Source organism: Gopherus evgoodei, chromosome 1 (assembly GCF_007399415.2).
Source record: "Gopherus evgoodei ecotype Sinaloan lineage chromosome 1, rGopEvg1_v1.p, whole genome shotgun sequence".
Lineage (NCBI taxonomy): Eukaryota > Metazoa > Chordata > Testudines > Testudinidae > Gopherus > Gopherus evgoodei.
The window spans coordinates 105351393-105376315 of NC_044322.1; the positions used below are offsets into that span (position 1 = coordinate 105351393).

General features: G+C 41.1%; 1 protein-coding gene across 1 annotated transcript in view; it reads right to left on the reverse strand.

Moving 5' to 3' along the window:
- FAM155A (family with sequence similarity 155 member A) overlaps positions 1 to 24619 on the reverse strand; it is an 843899-nt gene extending 819280 nt beyond the window's left edge. The window contains exon 1 of the mRNA XM_030568324.1: positions 23176 to 24619. Coding sequence (XP_030424184.1) covers positions 23176 to 24006 — 831 coding nt within the window. The 5' untranslated portion in view covers positions 24007 to 24619. The remainder of the gene's footprint in view (positions 1 to 23175) is intronic.
- Positions 24620 to 24923: the final 304 nt, after the last annotated feature.

Here is a 24923-nt window from a genome sequence, read left to right on the forward strand (position 1 = left end):
ACACACAGATGGAATACAAGCTGTCAAGAACACCATCCCTGATGATGCCACAGCACAACTGGCTGCTGAGCTCTGTGCCTTTATACTTACACACAACTATTTCAAATTTGATGACAATATATATCTCCAGATCAGTGGCACTGCTATGGGCACCCGCATGGCCCCACAATATGCCAATATCTTCATGGCCGACCTGGAACAACGCTTCCTCAGCTCTCGTCCACTCACACCCCTTCTCTATCTACGCTACATTGATGACATCTTCATCATCTGGACCCATGGGAAGGAGACTCTGGAAAAATTCCACCATGATTTCAACAGCTTCCACCCCACCATCAACCTCAGCCTGGACCAATCTACACGGGAGGTCCACTTTCTTGACACCACGGTGCAAATAAGTGATGGTCACATTAACACCACCCTATATCGAAAACCCACCGACCGCTATGCCTACCTTCATGCCTCCAGCTTCCATCCCGGGCACATCACACGATCCATTGTCTACAGCCAAGCACTGAGGTACAACCGCATCTGCTCTAACCCCTCAGACAGAGACCAACACCTACAAAATCTCCACCAAGCATTCTCAAAACTACAATACCCGCATGAGGAAATAAGGAAACAGATCAACAGAGCCAGACGTGTACCCAGAAGCCTCCTACTGCAAGACAAACCCAAGAGAGAAACCAACAGGACTCCACTGGCCATCACATACAGCCCCCAGCTAAAACCCCTCCAACGCATCATCAAGGATCTACAACCCATCCTGGACAATGATCCCACACTTTCACAGGCCGTGGGTGGCAGGCCAATCCTTGCCCACAGACAACCTGCCAACCTGAAACATATTCTCACCAGTAACTGCACACCACACCATAATAACTCTAGCTCAGGAACCAATCCATGCAACAAACCTCGATGCCAACTCTGCCCACATATCTACACCAGCGACACCATCACAGGACCTAACCAGATCAGCCACACCATCACTGGTTCATTCACCTGCACATCCACCAATGTAATATACGCCATCATATGCCAGCAATGCCCCTCTGCTATGTACATCGGCCAAACTGGACAGTCTCTACGGAAAAGGATAAATGGACACAAATCAGACATTAGGAATGGCAATATACAAAAACCTGTAGGAGAGCACTTCAACCTCCCTGGCCACACTATAGCAGACCTTAAGGTGGCCATCCTGCAGCAAAAAAACTTCAGGACCAGACTTCAAAGAGAAACTGCTGAGCTTCAGTTCATCTGCAAATTTGGCACCATCAGCTCAGGATTGAACAAAGACTGTGAATGGCTTGCCAATTACAGAACCAGTTTCTCCTCTCTTGGTTTTCACACCTCAACTGCTAGAACAGGGCCTCATCCTCCCTGATTGAACTGACCTCGTTATCTCTAGCTTGCTTGCTAGCACACATATATATACCTGCCCCTGGATATTTCCATTACATGCATCTGAGGAAGTGGGTATTCACCCACGAAAGCTCATGCTCCAAAACGTCTGTTAGTCTATAAGGTGCCACAGGATTCTTTGCTGCTTTTAAAGACTAATGTACTGTATAATGACAATGTTTATGTCTTCATTGTTGGGAAGAAGGTGTATAAGTAAAAAGTGGAAGTTTCCTTTGCAGGTTAAAAGAAGCCAAGAAGGGAAGAAGGACAAAGAACAGAATGAATTAACTGAAAAAATAAAATAAAATAGCAAGCTCAGGCTATATATAAGACACTGACTCCATTCAAGGACACTGCTCACAGTTAAGACTTGGCTAACAACTAGGAAAAGGAGGGCTTGAATTTGCCCACACAGCTATGAGATCTGAAAAACATTGCCAGGCACTAATGAAATGTGTTAAGTTTCTTTTCTCACAGGTAAAGAAGGGCTACCCAAAGACCCTAGCAGCCCTGCCACTCCTTGGAACCAGGAGACGGGATTGATGTAAAGGTCCACCAACAAAAGACTGCCTTGGCTCCATGCTGGAAAGGCCCTTATTAAGTCCTGCTACCTACCAACACCGCTGTGAAGTGCCAAAGACTGACTGCTTGGACCCAAGATTCTCACTGCAAAAAGACCCCTCCACCTCGGGAGAATTCTCCTACTGATGATTAGCCTATTTCACCTTCTAGCTCCACTGTGCCTTCTGGACAGTAGGGAAAAAGTACAAGGATGCTGCACCACGACTGTTTTGGGAAAGAAGAAGGAACACTCGCTCCACTGAAATTGCCAAAGTCCAGGAATTCCTGACTAGGAAGGACATTAAGAACTGACCCTGGTGAAGAAACAAAGAATTATACACTGGTGGGAGGACATTTGTGGGACCCATGTTTGGGAATGTGATATTAATTGGATTTTGGGGTTTATTCTACAGGCTGCGCCCTGTGTTTTGGATAAATCCTTCAGCATATATATCTCTCTCTAATTGGATTTTAAATAACAAGTACCCAAAGAGTTTGTTCTGCTACTAGAAATTTTACCCGTATTGAAACCATTCCAGTGACTAATAATGTATGCTATTAATGGAAATGCCTTTTGACAGTACCTGAGAATAGTTAAATAACAGGTGTATTATAGTACTACACCAAGAAAAGATGGTATTAAATATAACTGAGGCTGGGAAGGCATTGCAATGGGATCTAGTATGTTTAGGAATTCGCGATTTCCTAAATGACCAGCTGATGGCCATTCGGAGTGATCTTGAGTACCAGACTTGGCCCACTGCCCTTACAGACGCATCAGGAATACCATCTGATCTGTGATCATGGAGACATATTTGGACACTTCCTGGGTGGAAGTGTGGCTTCCAAGGGCTGGGTGTGTGCCCTTATAGGGGATGAATGCTGTACTTATGTCCCAGAAAGCGCACAGGATATTAACAAGCACATCCTGTCAACCAAACAGGCTTTTGAACAGTGGAAGGCTCAGGAAAGGAAACCTACTCTTTCTGATTCCCTCTGGGGCTGGTTACTCAACCTGGGAGAACTAGGGGAAGGCATTGTTCACCTCCTGCTCACTGGTGTGGTGTTGTGTATTGTTACTCTTCTCTTGCTTGCTTGCTGTAAAGCACTCCAGCTCCCTAGAGCTTAATCACATGTTATCCTTTAAATGTGAGAACACTCAGCCAAAAGTTTGTTGAGTATTCTCAAAGGAGGGAGTTGTTGTTGTCACTAAGCATAACCCTACGTAACTCGGGAGGGTGGAAGGCCACAAGAGTATGGAGCCTTCCTGGTTTTAGGCCTCAGCAGACAAGAGTCCCTCCATGTTTGAACTTTAATCGACCTAAAAGGCCAGGTGTAACAGCCGTTATCAGTTGCAACAGTTCTAACTGGTCTAAAGCAGAAATAATGAGGCCTGTGCACCTTTAGCAGAAGGACAAGATAACTTGCAGAAGGAAAACTTACTAACGAGCTGCCGCGGCCAAGATTACTTAAAGCACCTGCGCTTACGTAATTGCTACGGGGGGAGGAAGGAGGAGGAGGGAGAGGAAACGGGGGATTGCTAGTCAGTGAGAAAAGTTCTCATGGATATAAAGGAACAGACTGCTTGTTTTAGGTGTGCTTGATCTGAGTCAATCTCCCTGCACCGCTTTGAGATCTCAAATAAACTTGGTTTGCTTCTCCACCCTGGTGTGTTTATTGGCGCGGCACACCAGGCGACGGACCCCCCCCCGCTGTTGCTTGGCCTCAGGCAGTTATCTGCCGGCAACAGGGCTGTGGGGAGAATGGAAGGTTGAGGTTGTTAGAGAACTCTGTAATGAACAGTGTTAGTCAAATATATATACTAAATGTTAGAGAAGTGAATATTATGTATGGTATTATATGAAAATATAAAATAATTTTGCTTCTTGTAGGTCTCTGCAGATGCAGCATTTCAGAATTTAGATGAAACAGCTTCAGGATTGTGTAAACCATGAAACTGTTTTGCGCATCCTATATGTAATACTTTTGGTCTGTGCAAATAGCATGGTGAAGCAGAGTGTCAAGAGGGACCTGTTAGCTCCAGGTGCAGCCCCCAACAAGACAAGCTAACAAGCAAAAACTCAAGGACAAAACAGACCAGCAAGAAGAATATCAATTATTGTAAGATAACAACTAGGTGGAGTCACGGGGCATAACAGAAGTAGACAGATAAAAATATGTTTTAGCAGTATAAGCAAAAATGTATTTGTTCAGGTTAGTTGTTGTGATTTAATCATGTGATTATTTTAATTAGGGCTTTAGAATAGATAGGTACACATTTGAGGTAACCTGTAAGCTGAGACAGTGCAAAGTTATGGAACAGGGGATAAAAGATAGGTGATTGACACTAAGAGAGAGTGGAGAAGACACAGGGGCAAGCTGAACAGAGACCAGAGATTTGAAAAGAGTTACCTTGTCCCCTAGAAAAGCAACTTGATCATTTACTTTTCTGACCTTTGTTTTTGCATGTATATGCAATTCATAAATGATAACAGCATTGTCTTAAAATGTGCACAATAAAGGCTAAAAGAAACTGTTTAAGCCTAAATTGAAGTGGATCTCTTTTTTCCTCCAACAAGGTGAATGGTAGTTTTAATAATGGGAAGTAGTTTTGCGTATGGGTGAAGGAGAAGAGGGTGTTTACTGTGAAGTCATTTAACTGGCCATTTCCTTGCTTTTGCTGGTTTGTGTCAAGTACGTCATTTGAGGAGCAACACTAATAGCTTCACAAAAAAGATTTTTGTACATTAATTTCCTAGTGTTTTTGAGTTCCTAAGCCAGAGGCTGGTGTCGTGCAACTGCTAAGTGTATGTCAACACTGCTATAAAAGGTGTGATTTGCAGCTTGGGCAGACAAACATGTGCTAGCTTCAATCTAGTTAGCATGCTTAAAATAGCAAAGAAGATACAGCTATTCAGAGTGGGCTGTACAAGCACACCAGGGACCCAGGGTACATACGTGGCTAGCCCACGCCAAAGCCCATGATGCCACATCTTCCCTTCTATTTTTAGCGTGCCAGCTAAATTAAATCTAGCAGAGGTAAACCCACTCAAGCTGCAAAACACACCTTCAACTGCATTGCAAACATAAGGTTAATGTAACTGCAAATAGAGAAGGCTTTATGCACCAGCCGCTGCACATGAACCCTATGTGACAGGAGCTGAAGCTGCCCATAAACTCTTGTGGCAGCAGCTGCCTATAAGACCCTTTTCAGATATGCACAGAAGCCACAAATAAACTCTTCTCCATTATGCATAGAAGCTGCACACAAATCCATTTGCGTCAACAGCTGTCCATGAGTGGCACCAAGTGTGTGTGCAGTGACACAAACAGCAAAGAAGGTTTATGCACAGCTGCACATAAACTTTCTCTAACAGTTGGAGCATAAACTTTTGCTTATGGTGTATAATGGACAAAAATAACCCAAAATCCAACGTTTTTAAAATTACCATAAAGGTTACACCTCTCTAACAAATTTTGTGTGGGTTACAATAGGTTTTTTTCAGATACCCATCAACAATGGATTATAAGCCTACCCAAAGAACAATTCCAGCCAGAGCCACATTAAGAATTACAAAGAGAAACAAAACCAAAACTTCAAAGGGCCTACAAACCAGCTCAGTGTGAATTTTCTCACTGAAAGACAATGGGCTTTTAGAGAAAAACAGGGATTTGTATTGCATTTTAAGTTCATTTTCAAATGTGACCCTAACAATAGAGTCCCTACCAGTCCTCCATAATGAGCACTCACAGTAATAAAATAATATATAGATAAAAGATATGTCCCCGGGCATGAATGTTTATACGCCAACCACTGCCTAGTGTGAGTTAGGAAGAAATATTCTCAATCAACAAAGTGTTTCACAAGTGTCTGTTACACAATTTATTTCACCTCCCTCCATCCACTGCCAGAGACAGGATACTGAACTGAATGGCTCACTGGGCTGGTCCAATATGTCAATTCCTATACTTCTGCAGATGGAAAATAAATAAGTTAATACATCAGAGGTCTCTACTGTTCAGCTTGCTAATCAGAGGAGTGGGATCTCAGCATATACCATTTTAATGATTGCCTGAGAGAGATCAAACAAATGCATTAGTCATTTTCCTATATACTCTTAATAAGGCACAGGTATTTGTTCTATAATTGTATTTATGAAAACTATATATCTGCGTTTTTGTTTATATGCTGCTCCAATTGCTTTTTCCAACTGGCAAAATGATCTTGGGCCTCTGATATCCTCACCAGTAATTCCTGTTAGCTTACTAGCAACTGTTAGTGAAGTAAATGCTGGTCACCTGCAGGTCTCCCCTTGATGTTTCAATCATTCAAACATGCTGACATCAGTTCAACAAATGATTTGTTTCTCTTTTTACTAAGACAATGGATCACTTTTCCTGTCTTATTTTGTCCCTAATTCAAGTCACCAGTGTGGCCAAGGTAAGAAAACTTTTCAGCCACTACTAAGGATTAAAAAGTTTAACCCACTAGATACTCTGGAATGTCTATACAATTGAGAGTTTGTTGTCTTAATTTCTAGGAAGAGGAGTACAAATAACCCATTATTCTTCCAGAATGTGTAGTAAGCTTTGTGATGGGTTCGGTCACAGAAACTCCCTTTGGGCTATCACCTGATGTGCTGAAGTTACCTCTGATCCCATTTTCCCTGCCAGCTTGGGACTCAACCCTGCCTTGTTGAGCCAGACATGCTAGCCTGCTGCAACAGACCCAGGTCTGGTCCATGCCCCCAAAGTTGCAGCCTTTAATCAAAAACTGCTCAGCAGGTCACCTGTCTCCAGCACCCAGACACCCAGTTTCCAATAGGATCCAAACCCCAAATAAATGCATTTTACTCTATAAAGCTTATATAGGGTAAACTCATAAATTGTCCATCCTCTATAACACTGATAGAGAGATATGCACAGCTGTTTGCTCCCCCAGATATTAATCGCTTACTCTGGGTTAACCAATAAACAAAAGTAATTTTATTTAGTATAAAAAGTAGAGTTTAAGTGGTTTCAAATAATAACAGACAGAACAAAGTAAGTTACCATGCAAAATGAAACAAAACACGCAAGTCTAAGCCTAATACATTAAGAAACAGCTTACAGGTAAATCTTACCCTCAGAGATGTTCCAATAAGCTTCTTTCAAAGACTAGACGCCTTCCTAGTCTGGGCCCAGTCCTTTCCCTGGTACAGTCCTTGTTAGTTCCAGCAGGCATCTTAGGTGAAAAGCTGGGGCTCTCTCATGATTGGGACCTCCTTTGTTCTCTTCCACCCCCTTTAATAGTTTTGGCACAAGGTGGGACTCTTTTGTCTCTCTAGATCCCTACCCCCCCTTCTAAATGGAAAAGTACCAGGTTTAAGATGGATTCCACCATTCTTCCTGGGCCAACTTACACAAACATAGGAAGGCTTGCAAGTAAACAGAGCCATTTACAACTAATTGTCCTAGTCAATGGGAGTCATTAAGATTCTAAACCATCATCAATGGTCTACAGTTTGCAGAATTACAATAAGACCTCAGAGTTATACTTTATATTTCTAGCTTCAGATACAAGAATAATACATACATACAGGTAGGATGAACACACTCAGCAGATTATAAGCTTTGTAATGATACCTTACAAGAGACCTTTTGTATAAAGCATATTTCAGTTACATCATATTTACAACATACTGGGAGGAGGGATAGCTCAGTGGTTTGTTTGAGCATTGGCCTGATAAACCCAGGGTTGTAAACTCAATCTTGAGGGGGCAATTTAGGGCACTGGGGTAAATATCTGTCTGGGGATTGGTCCCGCTTTAAGCCTGGGGCTGGACTAGATGACCTTCTGAGGTCCTTTCCAACCCTAATCTTCTATTATACACTCATAAGCAAATTTCCATAAAACATTACAGAGTGCAACATCACAAGCTTATTTAAGACTATCTCTAGACATGGTATATTTCACTAATGTTTATTTTTTTTAATCCTGCAACTGCCAAAGAGAATTTATATAAGTTCTTAATGTTCAAATGAAGCAGCATTTTAAGTTTCCATTATTAAAAAATTCAATATGCAATAGTCTACAAGAATATTCAAAATACTGCAGCTTGCAATAACAATGTTTCAGTGTTTTAGACCCATCCCAAATTATAAAGCAGTATTTCTTTAATCCCTGAAGTCCTCTGTGAAGAAATAGGATTTAATCTATAGCCATAGCTATAGTGTTGTCCTGTCTGCTGAAAATCTAAGTAAACTGAAATCTTTACAGATAAATTGAAAATGGTATCATTTTAAAAAGAAAATAAATCACTTAAGTTTTCCTTGGTATCTGGTTATCAGCTCCTTGGCCATCTAGAATCCAGATTAAGCCGTGCCCTATAATCCTCTCTTAGTAGGAAGACAAGAAAATAAGTAGGAAGATATGGGAGTATTTTATGGAAGAAGATCAGACATCTTATATTCTTGCTCATTTATTTTTCTCAATATAAGCTCTGTTTCCACTGTTACTTTGATATTTTCTGTAGTCCTAAAGTTCACAGCAGCGACTTCCTAAACTTAATTTATCTGTAGATTGAAAACTCTATTTGGTGACGTTCAAATACTGGGAAAGTGTGACTCTATGTTGTGCTCTCTGCAGGTGAAATTCACACAACAGTACAGGCACCACAGAAGGCCCTCTGTGCAGCATAACTGCTGTGGTTCTGCTGCATGGAGGATTGGCAGCTGCCAAGAAGATATGTAGAAGGAATCCAAACCTCCGCTGTGTCCTACCTCCATATAGGCCCAGCAGAAGGAGACTTGGAGCAGACTGAAAGAACTGCAGCATAAGCATTGGGACCATGACTGCATGGATCCAGGCATCACAAATCCATGCCCTTCAGTTTACAACCCCTTCTCCAGCCCATGGGGTTGTAGAAGCCCTAAAGAAGCTGCTGAGCTGATTTGGATATTGCGTGAAGGTTGGGAGTAGATTCTCCCATTCTCTTCAATACCTGAGTAATTCCCCACATACAGCCCATGCACTCAGGTTTTGTGTGGTATGTGTACCTCTGTGTATAGATTACACTCTGTGTGGCATGAAATTGTGACATTTTAACTATACAGCTTACATTAAGGCTTGTGTGGGGAGGAGACTGGGGGTCCCAACATGCCTCCTGACGCTTGCAAGCAATGTAGAGTGATGGGGTCTGAAAGACTCTTGAATTTGTGAGAAGGGAACTGGGACCCCTTGTGGTGAGCTAATAAGGCTCACAGGGAGTTCTAGATGTCTTCTAGGAACTTCAAGAGGCATGAATATCCTCTACAGACTTCAAGAATTCTAAAGGAAAGAGAGAATGCCACATCTTTCCTTTCCCACTCTCTACCCTTCTCCAGCCCAAAGCTCCATTCTTTGCTCAGTATCATGTTAGGACTCTATGGAAAACTAAGAAATTTTAGACCAAAAAATTCATTAATGTGAGGTTAAGAGTCACAGGATACATTCAGCAATTTAAGGCTGAAAATTCTTAGAAGAAAATTTTAATTATTAAAAAAATACCTCAGGAAGCAGGAAAATTCCAAATTCAGTTTAAGCCCAAACATCTGAAAGTATTAAAATTCACACTTAAGGTATCCAGACTAACTTAACTCCTCCCATTTAAAGCTGTCCTCAAAAAACTCAGCCTATCCATCCCTAATAAAGAACTTCACTTTCCTTGGGTACCACAACAACTAGAAGGCCTTGTTCTTAATCACACTTGTCCCAGTTCCAGGCTTCTTTACATCCTACATACTCTATATGGAAAAGAAAAATCTTATTTACAAATTCCTAGTTAGGTAAATAGCATATTGAGAGTAATTGTTCCTGAGTCCCCATTAATGGGCCCTATCCTGTTAAGTACTAAAGGTAAGCAGCACTTTATATGATCTGGCCTTACAATTTCATATGCCAACCAATGATCCAAGCCTCATTTATAAACCAGTGATCTGTACTGCATATTTTTACTACTACACTTGCAAGCTGTATAAGTAAAATAGCTGGCGACTTCTTAAAGTCTTTAGAAAAAGTCATTGGTCCAAATAAAATTGCACAATACAAAGTATTTATAAAAGGAATAAAGAAGGGAATTGAAATGGTCAAGGGGGCAGAGATAAGGTTGTTTTGATTCCTTAGCTGCAATTTTAATACTTGCAAAGTTTGTGTTTCATGTAAGAATCCTCTGAACTTTGACTTTTCCTGACTCCTCTCCTCATAAAGATACTGCTAACTGAAACTTTCTTGTAAGGATTTTACCTTTAGGTTACTGACATATCCTTCATTTTAACTCCACCACAACTCATTTATTTATCAGGGAATTAATGTTTAAAATGTTGCCTTTCTATTGTGTATACAACCTCTTCTTAAACGAGCCAGTAAGACAGAATCAGCCCCCAATGATAGACAGTCTTAAATATTTTTTGTCATAACTTGAGCCATCTACCTAAAAAACAGAATAAAATGTACCAGAAAATTGTCTTGTCTGATGTTTTATTAGGAAAAAGTGTTCATAAGTTAACCCATTAAAGTAATTCTTTAAGATACATCGTCTATTGCAATTGGATCAGTTAACATATAATGACTTTATTTTGTTTTGCCTGCACAAGAAAACACTTCTTCGATCATTCATTATCTGAAATATTGACAACCCTGTGAGTGATCTGCCAATCATATTCCAATACTATTTATTAGAGCTGGTGACATTTTGAACCATTTTCCATCTGAAAATGCAGTTTACAGCAACATTATGAAATTTTTATGAGAAAAAGTTTAAATGAATTATTCTAATGATGTTGAAACATTTCAATAAGGTAAAAATGTTTTGTTTTTACTATAATTGTGATTATTTTTGTTTTTATATTATATCAATTGTAACAGTGCATATTAAATTTAAAATAATATAGTTTGTTTAATTTATATTACATTATGTTTTACCATTATCAGAATAAAACTTTTTGATGATATTGAAACAAAATGTTTTGACTTTACATATTTCAATGTTTCTGAATCAAAAAAATTCAGAATTTCCCTTCTGTGTGTAATTTCAAACTTTTCCTTTTCATTCTCATTCAGCATGAAAACAAATTTTGAAATGTTGCAATTTCCCAAGGAACAGAAATTCTATTTTCCAACCAGCTCTATTAGATTCTGAACTCAGATGCACCACTGTAAATCTAGAAGTTGATGGAGTTGCTCTGTATTAACTAGTATCAGCCCTTATAACACTGGTGAATGACCTATACTGTTGTTTGGAAGAGGCAAATTAATTCTGCTGAGCTGTCTCTCAGTAATTTTTCCCTTTATAGCTTTAACAAATTAGGTGCATCTTATTTTGCCATGGTATGTCTGAAAAATCAATAGAATAGGAGAATGGGATCAAGACCAAACACAGCAACAAAGAATAGAAACAGCATTAGTCTGACATCAACAGCAAATTAATATAATCAGTCTAGTACAGGAAACTGGGCGTTTTAAACATCATTTTGTGTTTCCCCTTTTCTAGTAAAGTTCATAGAGCAAATTCAGTAATCTGAATCAAATTTATCCTCTGAATTTCACATTTTGGAGTTTTAATTCACATGGGCCTAATTCTGTTTGTTTCTTTTTCTGCTCTGGTATCTTGAACATGAAAGAGTTATTTTAATTTATATATTGTAAAGAATTCTACTCCTAGACTAAATGCTTCTACACCAAGTTTCAGACTGGAGTGATTTCCTTTCACAGCGCAGTTAGAAGTCTCTCAGTATAGATGCACTTTTATTGCAGCTGTGACTAAATAAGGTGTTCCTATTATTCACAACACATTTCTGTATAAAAGCCTATTCTGAACAAACATCATATATGACAAAAATGTTAAGGGTACTCAAGTGTGATTTCCATTCACTTTTTGTTGAGTAAATTTTCAGGATTCATTTACGTGTGGTATCTATTCTACAATAATATAGTGTCAACAAAAGCCAGAATGTGACATTTGAAAATAATCCTTCATTTACTTTGTTTTTTCTTTTTTTGTTGTTGTTGCAAACTAAACCTTACTTTAAAGCAAAACCCAGTAAAATCTTACTAATTTCTAAGCTGTCACTTGTATAAATATATTGATATACCCCAGAAGGGTTCTCATCTAATGATGATAATTTGTAATAACACATTTAGAAATGTTGGTTGTTTATGATTTAGTATTTAGAACTCAATTACTGTAGCATGTTAATCTGAGAAATAATATAATTAACTTTTCTAATTTGCTTTAATACATATTAGAGTTCTTCAAAATCTTCCTTATATAATAAAACTTTAAAATCAAAACTATATTCCTAAGTGGATGCATAATGATACAAATTTAAATGTGATGAAAAGGGCTAGTATTTCCCATAAGTGTAACTCTTGACAAATAAAAAGCATGTTAAGCAAAGTAGAAAAATGATCAGAAATGCACAATAAATTCTAAAACATGTCTGTTTGTTTCCTAAAAGGATGACTGACAAAGTGAGAAACATTATCAGCTACTTATCACAGACTATTTATTTCTTTACTTTCATGAGAAATTTCATTATGATTGCTAATATGTTGAACATGTAATGAAAGGACTCACTGCAATGACAATACTCCACAAAGATGAAGTAGCTTGACATGCTCTAGATTCCATCTGCATGTTGTCACCTTGATCAATAGCTCCATCAGCCCTGATACAGAGAACACCCATCACATGTTGTCCGTGCTGCTTTAGGCAGGGGGAGGGATAGCTCAGTGGTTTGCCAAACCCAGCCATTGGGAGCTCAGTCCTTGAGGGGGGCCACTTAGGTATCTGGGGCAAAAGCAGTACTTAGTCCTGCTAGTGACAGCAGGGGGCTAGACTCAGTGACCTTTCAAGGTACCCATCCAGTTCTTTTTTTATTTCCTTCAGCCACCCACTGGCTAGGCTGTCAGTGGCATCTGCATATTGTACTCAGGCAAATAAAATCAACTAATGATCAACTGTGCAGAAGTAAGGACCACCCAGAATTAAACACACATTCAGGACTCATTCAAGATATTTTTATAACTACTGGAATTACACACATTCCCTGAGAAAATGCTTCTGATTTTCCTGAAGACTATAGAACATCTTGTATTCAAGCAATACTAAAATAACCCATTTTAAAATTGCTGCTTCTTTAAATGTTGCACTAGATACATCTGAAAAATTCATTACTTCATTCAAAAGTGGCCCTTTGCCCTAGTTATGATCCCATTAATGACAATGGAAAACCTCTCATTGACTTCAAAAAGAGCACAGCACTTTTGGAAATCTCATCCCATGTCTATTTTCTGTTAATAAGTTCAGTTCAGATCATCCCATCTCCTAGGTTTTACCATCACAGGGAAGATCCCCATAAGAATCTCTTTCTGCATCATCCTACCAGGAATGGGGGGAGATTTGCCCCCATCCTGCAGCATCCTGAAAAAAGACAGATCTTCAAGGACATTCAGGAGGCCATGACATTCATGTGAAGTTCTTGAACTGTGTCACTGACACCTGCCTGCCCCCATTATTGGCTCCTTGGCAGTGTAGTTTCTTTGGGCCTAGGCTACCAAGGTTCCTTCCAGCTGCAGTTGTCCCTGAAACTTCTGAAGATGGAGCTTAGCACAAAGGATAATACTAATAATATATTTTCTTTTCCAAAACATCTCTGTGAGACTGTAAGGGCAGATAATGTGCATTTGTCCCCTCCCCCCCCCACACACACACCTACAGCTTCACTCCTGGCCTGCCCACATCTTCTCTTGCTCACTCAATCTTCACCCTTCCCACGGTCCAGACACCCACAGAGAGCTGAACCCAAATTTGGGCATGAGCTGGGGAACATACTTGGGGAGACCCTTCCAAGTGCAGATCTCACAGGAATGATCCAGGACTTCCACATATCACATGCTGCGCTTACAAGTAACTCAACCAGAATTCCAAAAGTCAAGCTGTGTTCCTTCCATCTCACACATCTTCATCATGAAAAAACAGGGTTTTTGAAAGCTAAAACATGCCCTCAGTGACAGCAGTGCAACTCCATTGCCTTTACTTGCTTTCAAGCAGTCAACCTGACCCTATAATTGGAATTTAACAGGCTAAAGCTCACTTACTTTCTTGGCTATGATGGCTCTACAGTGTTTACAAGACTAAAATGTAGTGAAACCATATGTTATTCACTAAAACAAGCAGTTGTGTTTCTTAGTATACACAGGGAGCAGAGCTGTGTATACTGAGTGAAGAGGGTTGTAGGGGATTATAGCTGGGCTTGGAGTTCCCCTCTTGCATGGTCTGAGAGAAGAAGATGATTAAAGCTGTTGGAATCCATCCACCTCCCCCTCTCTCTCTCTCTCAGACACACACACACACCCCTCAGAATATCTTATAAGGAGGGAAACAACCAGACCACCATTCTTTTACACCCTGTTCTCACAAGATTTGCTTTTGCGAGAGTCAGACACAAACACTATTGCACAGTCTGCCCTCCTCCCCACCCCCAAAAGCTAGACTACTCTCATCCCATTTAACACTGATATAATCACATAATCTAATACATTTACTCCCATTCACATCTCTAAAACACAGATTGCTCTACTCGCACATTTTCCCATGAGACTGTGTGCAGGTCCCATGAACCTGGTGATATGTCCATACTGGTGCAAGACAGCACCAAATACCAGCATGCATAACCAAACCCACTCAATCTGCATTAGAATTAGCATTTCAACACAACATTCCACAAGCCTAATTTTAATACTGCTGTCACTTTTTGTTTTCTGAGGTGTCTTAGTGATACTAAAGAATATAATTTGTGTGTTGTCTTTACCCTTTTAGGCAATCCTTACTCATGCGAGCATGAAGCAAAACATGCACCAATCTCAGTGTGAGTTTCTTGTGACAAAGGATAGAATACAGACCAAGTGATCTTCAGGCATTATAAATGACAGAACTGTATTCAACTTTCTGATGACTTTTCCCTAATAGGAAAGTGGGATGAAGAAAAGAGTCTTCTGCATCATCTGCAAACTGTACAAGGTATATCCAAATGAACCAGTGTGTAATGGAGGCTTGAAGGCAGAGCAATGAAACCTACCACTATTTGTACGTCTATGCTGTGTTTTAAAACCTAGTCTCAGAACCTGGGCCTACCTGGGCTCATGCTACGATGCTAAAAACAGCTCTGTAGACACTTGGGCTCAGGCTGGTGTCCAGGCACTGCAGCCCAGGGAGGAGTGAGGTTTTCAGATTCCAAGCTGCAGTCTGGGCACAAACAGTTACACTGTTGTTTTTAGTACCATAACACAAGCCAGTGGTGAACTGGAGCCGGTTCCTACCAGTTCGCAAGAACCGGTTGTTAAATTTAGAAGCCGATGTAGAACCGGCTGTTAAAAGGGCGGGCGGGCGGGCGGGCAAACTCCGGTCCGCAGAACACGTCCGGCCTGCAGGACATCCTGTCCGGACCGCCTGAGCTCCCAGCTGAGGAGGATCCCCCGGCCCCTCTTCTGCTTCCCCACCCTCGGAGAGCCACAGCACACTGGGCCGCCAGAGTCAGTGCTCTGAGCAGCTCAGCAGCTCCTGCACTTTGACTGGCATGGGCGGGGGGGCAAGCTCCAGCGGTCGCGCGGCGTCCATGCAAGCTGCCCTGAGCAGCATGGTAAGGGGGCCGGGCCGGGGCTGGGAGGAGAGGTTGGAGGGGCAGAGGTTCTTGGGGGGCGGTCAGGGGATGGGGAACGGAGGGGGGGTTGGGTACGCATGAGTTCCGGGGATCTGTTGGGGTGGTGGTGGAAGGTGTCGGGCAGTCAGGGACCAGGGAGTGGGGAGAGTTGGGTAGGGGGTGAGGTCGTGGGGGGTAGTTGGGGGGGGTCTCGGGGGTGATGGTCAGGGGACAAGAAGCGGGGGGGGTTGTGGGTTCTGAGGGGGGCAGTCAGGGGCAAGATGTGGGTGGGGGTCGAATGGGGAATTGGACCTGGTGAGGAACCGGTTGTTAAGATTTTGGCAGCTCATCACTGACACAAGTCCCTGTGAGCCCAAGTCTTTAGGCCCAGGCTCTGAGACTTATTGTCACAAGTTTTTAAACACAGCACGAACATATCCTATATGGCTCTAACATCCCCACATGTGCAGTGGCAGCTGACACTAATCCAGTCTTTAGGATAGATTTATGGTCATGAGAAATTTGATCTTTAAGGGGTTGATCCGGCAAGCTACTGAGCACTCTGGCCCTGGAACAGCAAAGCACTTGAGTAAATACTTAAGTTTAAGCATGTGAATAATCTTATTGACTTGATTGGCACTAGTTATGTACTTAAGATTGGGCCTGTACTTAAGTAGTTCGTTGAATTGAGAGATTAGGGATCAGTCCAAAACTCATTGATGCAAATGAGAGTGTTGCCATTGACTTAAATGGAGTCAGGATCAGGCCCTTAATTACAATAAAGCCGTAATGCACTATAATAGAGGTATTGAGTTCTGCCACATGTCAAATCCACAAACTAATTTCCAGGGGGGGAAATTACACTTTTGGTTTAACTTTTTACATTCAGTTCAGCAAAGAAAAATGCACAAACATCAGTTTGTGCAGTTATCCAAATTACATGATGTATTTTAAACTGTACACATGAAAAGAATTTTACTTCAGAACAAAAAACTGATCATAATTTCCTACAATATAATATATGTTATTCATATTTAAAGAAGTTTTAAAAACAAACACTACATTTCCAGAGGTTTTTTTAAATATCAACTTTGTAATTCAATTTTTACCATTGCCTTTTATACTAGACACTGTCCACCAGTGCCAAAACATAAGACTTCACTCTTAGTGATTAATTTTAAGAATCACTCCCCAATGTATTAAATTTTAAATATTACTGTGTGACCAGAACTCCTAAGTAGCTTTGTGTCAAATACTGGTCTATTCGACCTTTGCAATAGAAAGGTTCTAGTCACCTGAAATTTAGTTTCAAATTTCTCATCTGTTCCTCTCTGCCTACTTAATTAAGAGCTTAAACCAAAATCCGATTACAGTGCATCTTCTGTTTAGAAAAAAAAAAGTATGACAGTAAACTCCTGGTTCATACAAACAATGATATTTCTAATGAAATGAGAAATAATATAATTTTAATGATTTTAAAATGCTCTATAGTAACCTCTTACTTAATAAGAGTTGAACACAGTGATCAAATAAAAACGAGGTGTAGAAGCATACCAGCTATATTCACTGATCAACTGAAAACTTATGATAATACTAATACTCAGGAACCCATATTTTTTAACTGAGTAGCATTATAATTCAACTATTTTTACAAATTTGCTAGCAGTGTGGACTTAAAATTGCAAATCTGAACTGATTAAATATTATTTAATCTTTATCATGTAATTGTTTTATGCATCATCCTATAGGATATCTAGGGCCTGATCCAAAGCCCATTGTAGTAATGGAAGTACTCCCACTGATTTGGACTTTGGATAAGGCTCAGACTGAAGAAATATATTGAAGCTGCCATGACCGTTTCCTTAAACCAATTTCAATGGGGAGCTTAGCAATGAAGGATTGTAATGCACAAAATAGTTTTAGAGTTGTGGGCCCAAGCCTGATGCCCTTGTTCAGTCATCTTATTGATGTTAGGTGACAGATTTTCCAGCAGGAATTGACCCATTTTCTGTAACAAAAAAAGTAAAAATATTGGATTATCTTCTAATTTTTCTACTCTGGTATCCTAGCATTAAAAGAGAATAATAGGATGTTATTCTGATAATCCATGAAAATACATTAATTACATATTGCAGTATTTAAACTAGTATTGACAAAGGGCAGTAAGTTCTTATTTCAAACACTTTAGTTTCTTACAGTAAAATAATTGTCTCTGAGATGCTAGCTGATTTGTTCAGTAACTACAAGCATTAATAAATGTGTCTGCAAAGAATATTCTCCAGCTTAAATGCTTTCCATACAGAAAATATTCTATGTCTCCAAAATCAGCATTTAAAAAACCTTTATATTTGTATGGCCTACTTAGTGCTTTGACCCAGTTAAGACTCAGAAGCAGCCAGAATATTCCTCTATTCCAGAAAAGCAATAGACTTCTGACTTAAGAATAAGAACTTGAGTATTTCCCCTGACGGAAAGCTGACAACTCATTATTAGGAACTGCGTTTTCTAACATCAACCCAATACCATTTACATACAGTATCAGTTATTCCTGGTATGTCAAAGTTCCTCCTTTACCTTAGTGGGTCCTGTGCTTATTGGCAGATTTGCTCACCTCAGTGATCTTCCCCACAGTCTTCCCCACAGTCTGGGTCAACTCCTCCTGTGTCTGATCAGGAGTTGGGAGGTTTGGGGGGAACCCAGGCCCACCCTCTACTCCAGGCTCCAGCCCAGGGCCCTGTGGATTGCAGCTGTCTATACTGCCTCTTGTAACAGCTGCATGACAGCTACAACTCCCTGGCCTACTTCCCCATGGCCTCCTCCAAACACCTTTTTTCTCCTCACCACAGGACCTTCCTCCTGGTGTCTGATCATGCTTGTACTCCTTAGTCCTCCAGCAGCACACCCTCTCACTCTCAGATCCTTGTGCCTCTTGCTCCCAGCTCCTCACAGGCACTTCCTCTCCTCTGGCTCCTCCCTGCCTGATTGGAGTGAGCTCCTTTTTAAACCCAGGTGACCTGATTAGCCTTTCTTGATTGGCTGCAGGTGTTCTAATCAGCCTGTCTGTCTTAATTGGTTCTAGCAGGTTCCTGATTACTCTAGTGCAGCCCCTGCTCTGGTCACTCTGGGAACAGAAAACTACTCATCCAGTGACCAGTATATTTGCCCTCTACCAGACTCCTGTACCTCACTGGCCTGGGTCTGTCACACTGGTTAGAAAGAATATATGGATATTATCAATCACAATTACCATAATTTGACCAGATGTAAACATTAGTTCAAAATGTTTCTTAATTGTTACAGAACAAAAGCAATTTTTGTTGTAAAAATCCAAGTTTAAAATAGATAATGGTTCAGATTCTCAACCGTTATAACTCAGCATAACTCTATTAAAGTCAGTGGAGCTACACTAATTTGCATCAACTCGGAATCTGCCCCAATATTTAAATGCATTAAAATAATTTTTTGTCTTTGTTGTACTTCTTGTTTTGTACATTCCTAGTATGTGTGATTATCAAAGCAAACAAAAAAATGTTCGGAGACACCAGATTTATGCAAGTTGATCAATAATTTTCAAACCCAGAATAGAATTACAGTGAGACAACAATAATAACTAGTGTCTGTAAAACAGAAACAAGTCCACAGAAAAGCTCAACCTAAACCCCAAGCAGTATACATTGTGTATGTAGTTTATGTGGCATTGTCAAACATAAGTATCTGAACCTTGAGAATTTAAAGCATCTACTCTAATCTGCATCAAATTTAAATACACAGATATGTGTAACATTTAAAAGCAAGATCTACTGATGTTAGAGGAAGCAATTTCTTTTTACTTAATTAATATGCTTTTATTTTGATGATCTGGGAGCCTAAATAAGAAATTCAGCTTCACGTAATATCTAAAAGTTAATTCATACTAACTCAAACAATTTCTGACTATAAACGTATTGCCATAATACAAAACATGACTAAAACAAACCCCAGAAACTACTAGACAATCAATGAACCTTAGATCATTTAGAGAAGAAAGTCCAATAACTAATAGAAATCTTACTTTTAGGTAAAAAGATGAAAATATAAAGTCACTATTTCAGAATGATACAGTAAAAACTATGCAATAATTGCTAATTGTGATTTACATTATAATTACTGAAAGGAAAAATAATTTGCATGAGAGAACAAGTAATGTCATAATTGCACTTATTAACCTCTGAATCGATTGTTTCTTGAGGTTGCTGGGGTAAGGAAGAGTAGATGGTCCAGCAGAATATAAATGTTACAGTGAGTAGTATTCATAGTAACTTTTCCTGATTTTCTAATCAACTAAACATTGTTAACTGGATGAAATACTCTCTTCTCCTCCACAATGTAGCTACTCTCCCAGAATACTAAAACTTTCTTAAATGCAAATAGATTTCTTTAATAGGTTTTCTTATTTCACTTCTGACCTGTCTTTATATACATGACCATTGAGTAAATTCATTATTTTTCATATTATCTTTTAATACACAGTAAAAAGCAGTACACCACATTAATCAGTCAAATGGGGTAAAACAAATATATATGATTAGATGTCAAATTTCTGTTTGGCCATCAGATGTCAGATGTTGATCCTTCAACATAATTCTTAAATATCATCTAGAATTATCAAAGATTTTAGTACATTAGCAAAGCTGTTTCCTATTTTACTTTAATAAATCAAATATTTATAAAGAACAAAACAAGATAGTAAAGTGGAATTTTCAATTTATTTTGTTTTTAAATGGGTCATTTCCCCAAGATAGAGCATTTTTCTTAAAACAACAACAAAGAATAGGACTTTATAGTTACATGTACATACAACTGAGTATAGAGTACACAAAATCACCTTACTATATGCAGTGCTAGACTGCTTAAGACTGCCAAATGATTGGATTTCACACAGTGATATATAAGATTTGAAAATGCCCTAAATGATGTGGGCACATAAATTCAGGGAGAGAACATGTAACATAGTTATATATCTCCAGTGTTTTCATACTATGTGAGCAGTAAGCATTGTGCTCTGTCTTTCAGAACCTCGGACAGCAACTCTTTTAGAAAAGAGCCAGTGTAACTGGAGTAGGGCTTTGCATCTGATCATTAATTATCACACATAAAAACCATAGTTGACCAGATCACTTCTTTGTCATATCTTCCAAAAGGAACAATACTACTAGCATTTTGGTTCTTGTTTTGCCTTCATTTTGTCACATAGATTGGCTGGACAAATTCTCAATACACAGTAGAATTGCACTGGCAGGCAGGTCTGGTTCGTGCAACCCCAACCCAAAATAGTAATTTGCTCTGTATTTCATTTTGCCCCTGTTCCCTTTTTCTTGCTGAAAGGTACAAGTAGGAATATTTTATATATAAATTTAAAAAATGTAACTGGTTTAATTTTTTTCTCTTCCCAAGACTCATGCAGAACATTTATTCACATCAACCCCCACTGGGAAAAAATAAATAATATACAGTATTGTGTAATTAGTATTCTGTGTAATTTCTCCTTTCTCACATGATATGATATCTGGTAAAGCAACTGTTAATGGGGTGGTGAAAAAGTCCAGTCAAACCAGCCTATGATTTCAAACATCATGTTAAGAATGTAAATATTGATTGTTTGGCAGGACAAGGCAGGAGATCAATTTCCAGGTGAAGGAGTTACTGAAATGGCAATGATGCCCTCACACTTTTGGCCCTTAGCAAGATAACTTTTGAACAAAATTTTCTAATAGCCTCCAAATCAGCCAATATCGAGATAAAATATATTTACACTGTAGTCTAAGTATAAAATGCATGTGGTGTGTCTTTACATATATACAGACGGTTAAATGATCCAGGAAATGTAGGTTCAAAATTGCTTTGTGAGTTGCTTTCATTCCTATTGATCTTAATGATAAAAACTCTACTAACATATTTTTCTTGCCGATAACATCAGGTTTTATTCACATAATGAGATAATGTTACTGGGCTGTTGGACATGCATATGTTTGTCCTTTGAGGCAGTATACATAAGCTACATTTATTAGTACTGCCCATATTCAACATGATGGGATTCTGAAAGGCATATACCATAATCATCAAAGGATACCAGAAGGCTCTGTTAAAGTTAAAAGGCACTAAGGGGTGTGGGATCAGGTTCTCTTGTTAAATATGATTACCAGAGAAGCCTTCTGTTCAGATAGGTAATTTGTGCTGCTGTGCTCAACTGGTTCAGATTTCTAAAGCAGGGTTTGGTCTGGATTTGTTAAGGTACTAATGCAGTAGATAATCCAGAAAATTCAGGCAAGCCAGTTCAGAGCAGAAGCCATGTAGATTGTTTGGTTGTTCAAAAAAACATTTAAAAAAAAACAGACTTTGTATTTTAAGCACCAAGAACGGCCCCTTTCACTGAGCTTTCCCGCCTTGAGAGCTGGGCCAACTAGTCTTGTGCAAAGTGGAGAGACAGCTATCGAAGAGCCAACGTGGGACACTGAAGAAAAATAATCTCTTTGGATCGCTCTGAATAAGCATGGGGGATACATAAAGAATAACGATTAGGTTTATTGAAATTCTGTCATCACTACTTCCCTAGTAAAGGTCACTGCAGTATCTGTTTACAGCCACTCTAGTCCTTGAGCTCTTCCCCACTCCACAGATTGTGTAGAGCATACTTCAGACACAGGCATATACGCACACATAGATGGTCACCCGGAACGTCTCCCTTTTTACACATGATTGCATTGCCACAATCTCTGTTCGTACATTAGGAAACGTTCATTCTTGATTCCTCCGGAATCCCATCAGAATTGCACATGTTAAAGAGAACAACGCATCAGTATTCATAATGCTATGCCAAGTCACCGAAACATCTGTCCTTCAGAGATTCTGGAGAGCATCTTGCTTCTGGAAGGAAGCTCTAAGACAAGACGACTTGAAGTCAGCTAAGACTAGACATAAGTCATCAATTGACTTCACTGAGATTCAACACAAAAGCCCAAGACAACTAGTAACTTGTTGAAAGTTAAGACAGAGTAACGTCGCTTACACAGCAATCAGAAAGTTCCTCCGGTGCGCACCGAAACAGACACATTTTTTGCTACCGAGCGCCTGCACAAACGCCAAGCAATCAAGCCGCTGATCCTGCGGAACAATCAACTTCCCACGTCCACTCCAGATCGTCAACAACCAGGGGCAGCCCATTCACACCTCACTGCCGTCCTAGGTCCTGCTAATTGGCATGCAGCCCCTACCCCTGCCTCTCTGTCAAGCCGCATCCAAGCCCTGTGGAAGCAGGCAGCCGAGTTTGAGCCAATCGCATATTCATGAGTAGGGGAAATCCAGCTCTGCACTCCCAGCGGACCAAGGATCACTCTTCTTTTCCTTGCAAGCAATGCGTAAATAAGGGCCCCTTGTCAGTTTCCACTAGAAGAGACAATTCCTCCCGAATAATTAAAGCCATCAGCACCCGAATTAAAAACACTACCAACAAAAAGGAAAGCAACCAGCCGGCCCATCAATGAAAGAGAGCATAAAACACAGCAGGGCTCCTACCTTACAATCCTCAAGACACGAATTCACCGAGTATTCATCCGATTGTAAATATTTCTGGAGCATAACCTCAAACTCTTCGTATTTCTCCTGAGCGTGCTGGTCGTAGCGCTGGTAAGCCTGGACGCACTGGCTGCAGGAGCCTTCCCCCTCCAGCACCACATCCAGACTGCAGTTCAAAGTGTCCGGATTGGACAACCCGGTGAACAACTCCCAAAGGGTGTAGGAATTACAAAAGGAAAGGTAAAAATCCGTCAAGTTCCAGCTCGGAGTCGGATGATTCCCCGTCACCTGCTGCTCCCGGCTCCATCTCCTCCGGCACACAGAGTCCGCATCCTCCACGCTGAAACACTGGCCAGATGCGGAGCTCTGCGGGTAACACGTCTCCAGGCGCCAAAAAGGTTTGGTAGAGTTCCCTAGAAAAATAGCCTTGTTGTTGTTGTTACTGTTATTATTGTTGCTGCTGCCACCGCTGCTGCAGCTGCTGCTGCTGGGGGAGGGAGGCAGGGGGGGTAATGAGGAGGAGAGGAGTCTATGGGCCGCCTGTGCTGCAGGCGAGGGCTCCCCCATGCTAGAGAGTAGCTGCCGCTCCGGATGCTCGGGCTGCTGCTGCTGCTGCTGCTCCTTGTCTCTGGTCCTGGTGAGTTTGGCTTCGGCACAGAACCACAAGTGATCAGAGAGCAGGACTGTGAAAAACAAGAGCGATGCCAGGGACAGTCGCCATTTCTGAGCCCTCTCTGAATCAGTGAAGGGTTTCTCGTTCTCCCGGGGTGCAAAGCAGATTTTTAGGCCGTCATCGTACTGCCGACTGCACATCCAAGCACCCCTGGTCATATTTTGGGAGCGCACAGCCCTGGCCGACTCCACTGTGAGGGCTCCGTTGCCAGTGTCACCACAATATGCATTGACTTAAAAGATTGGGGGGGATTTTCTTGTCTTCCTTTCTCTCTCTCTCTCTCTCTCTCTCCCCCGCTTTCGCTCGTCCACTCTCCCTCCCTCTCTCTCTTCTTCCTCTTCTTTCTTCTTCTTTTTCTTCTTCGTCCTCTCCCTATTGAAATGTTGTTGGGTTTTGCAGGTGGATCCGGCTGGGTCTCACCACAGATCCATCCAATACAGAGTACGGTGGAGCAGATGCGAGCAACAATGCAGAGAGAGGAGGAGGAGGAGGTGGTGGTGGTGCTGGTGGTGACAGTGGTGGTGGCAGCTGGTGGTGGGGTTGGCTGACTGCTTCTTTTCCTCCCCTCCTCTCACCCAGGCATTGTCAGATAGCAGATCTCCATCGCTCTCCTGAGAGAAGCCGGCTGCCCCCTGCCAGCTGCATGCCGCTTCCCCCGCTGCCGACGGACGGCTTGAGGAGAGCAGCTCCCCTGCCTGCCTTGCTTCTTTCCTTCCTAGAGCTGCCGGAGCTGCTTCTCCGCCTCCTGAGCCCAGAGCCCTGGCACAGATGCCTGCACCCCGGTCTCCGTCTTCCCCGCTCCCTCCCCCCCGCGCTCTAGCCGGAGCGGCGCTGCTGCAGGGCTCCCGGAGCGCGGCTGAGGATGCTGAAGAGGAGGAGGAGGCGGCGGCTGCTGCCGCGGCGGCTGGTGACAGTGAGCTGCTGCTGCGGCTGCTGCTGCTGCTGCTGGGCGCGTTCTCCCCCGGCACGCGGGGCGGGCTTGCCTGGGTTTTGCCTCCCGATGGCCACAGTCATCTTTGGTCCCTGGGCTAAGTTGCCGCCATCTTCGTCCTGGAGAAGCACTTTTTTGGGGGGA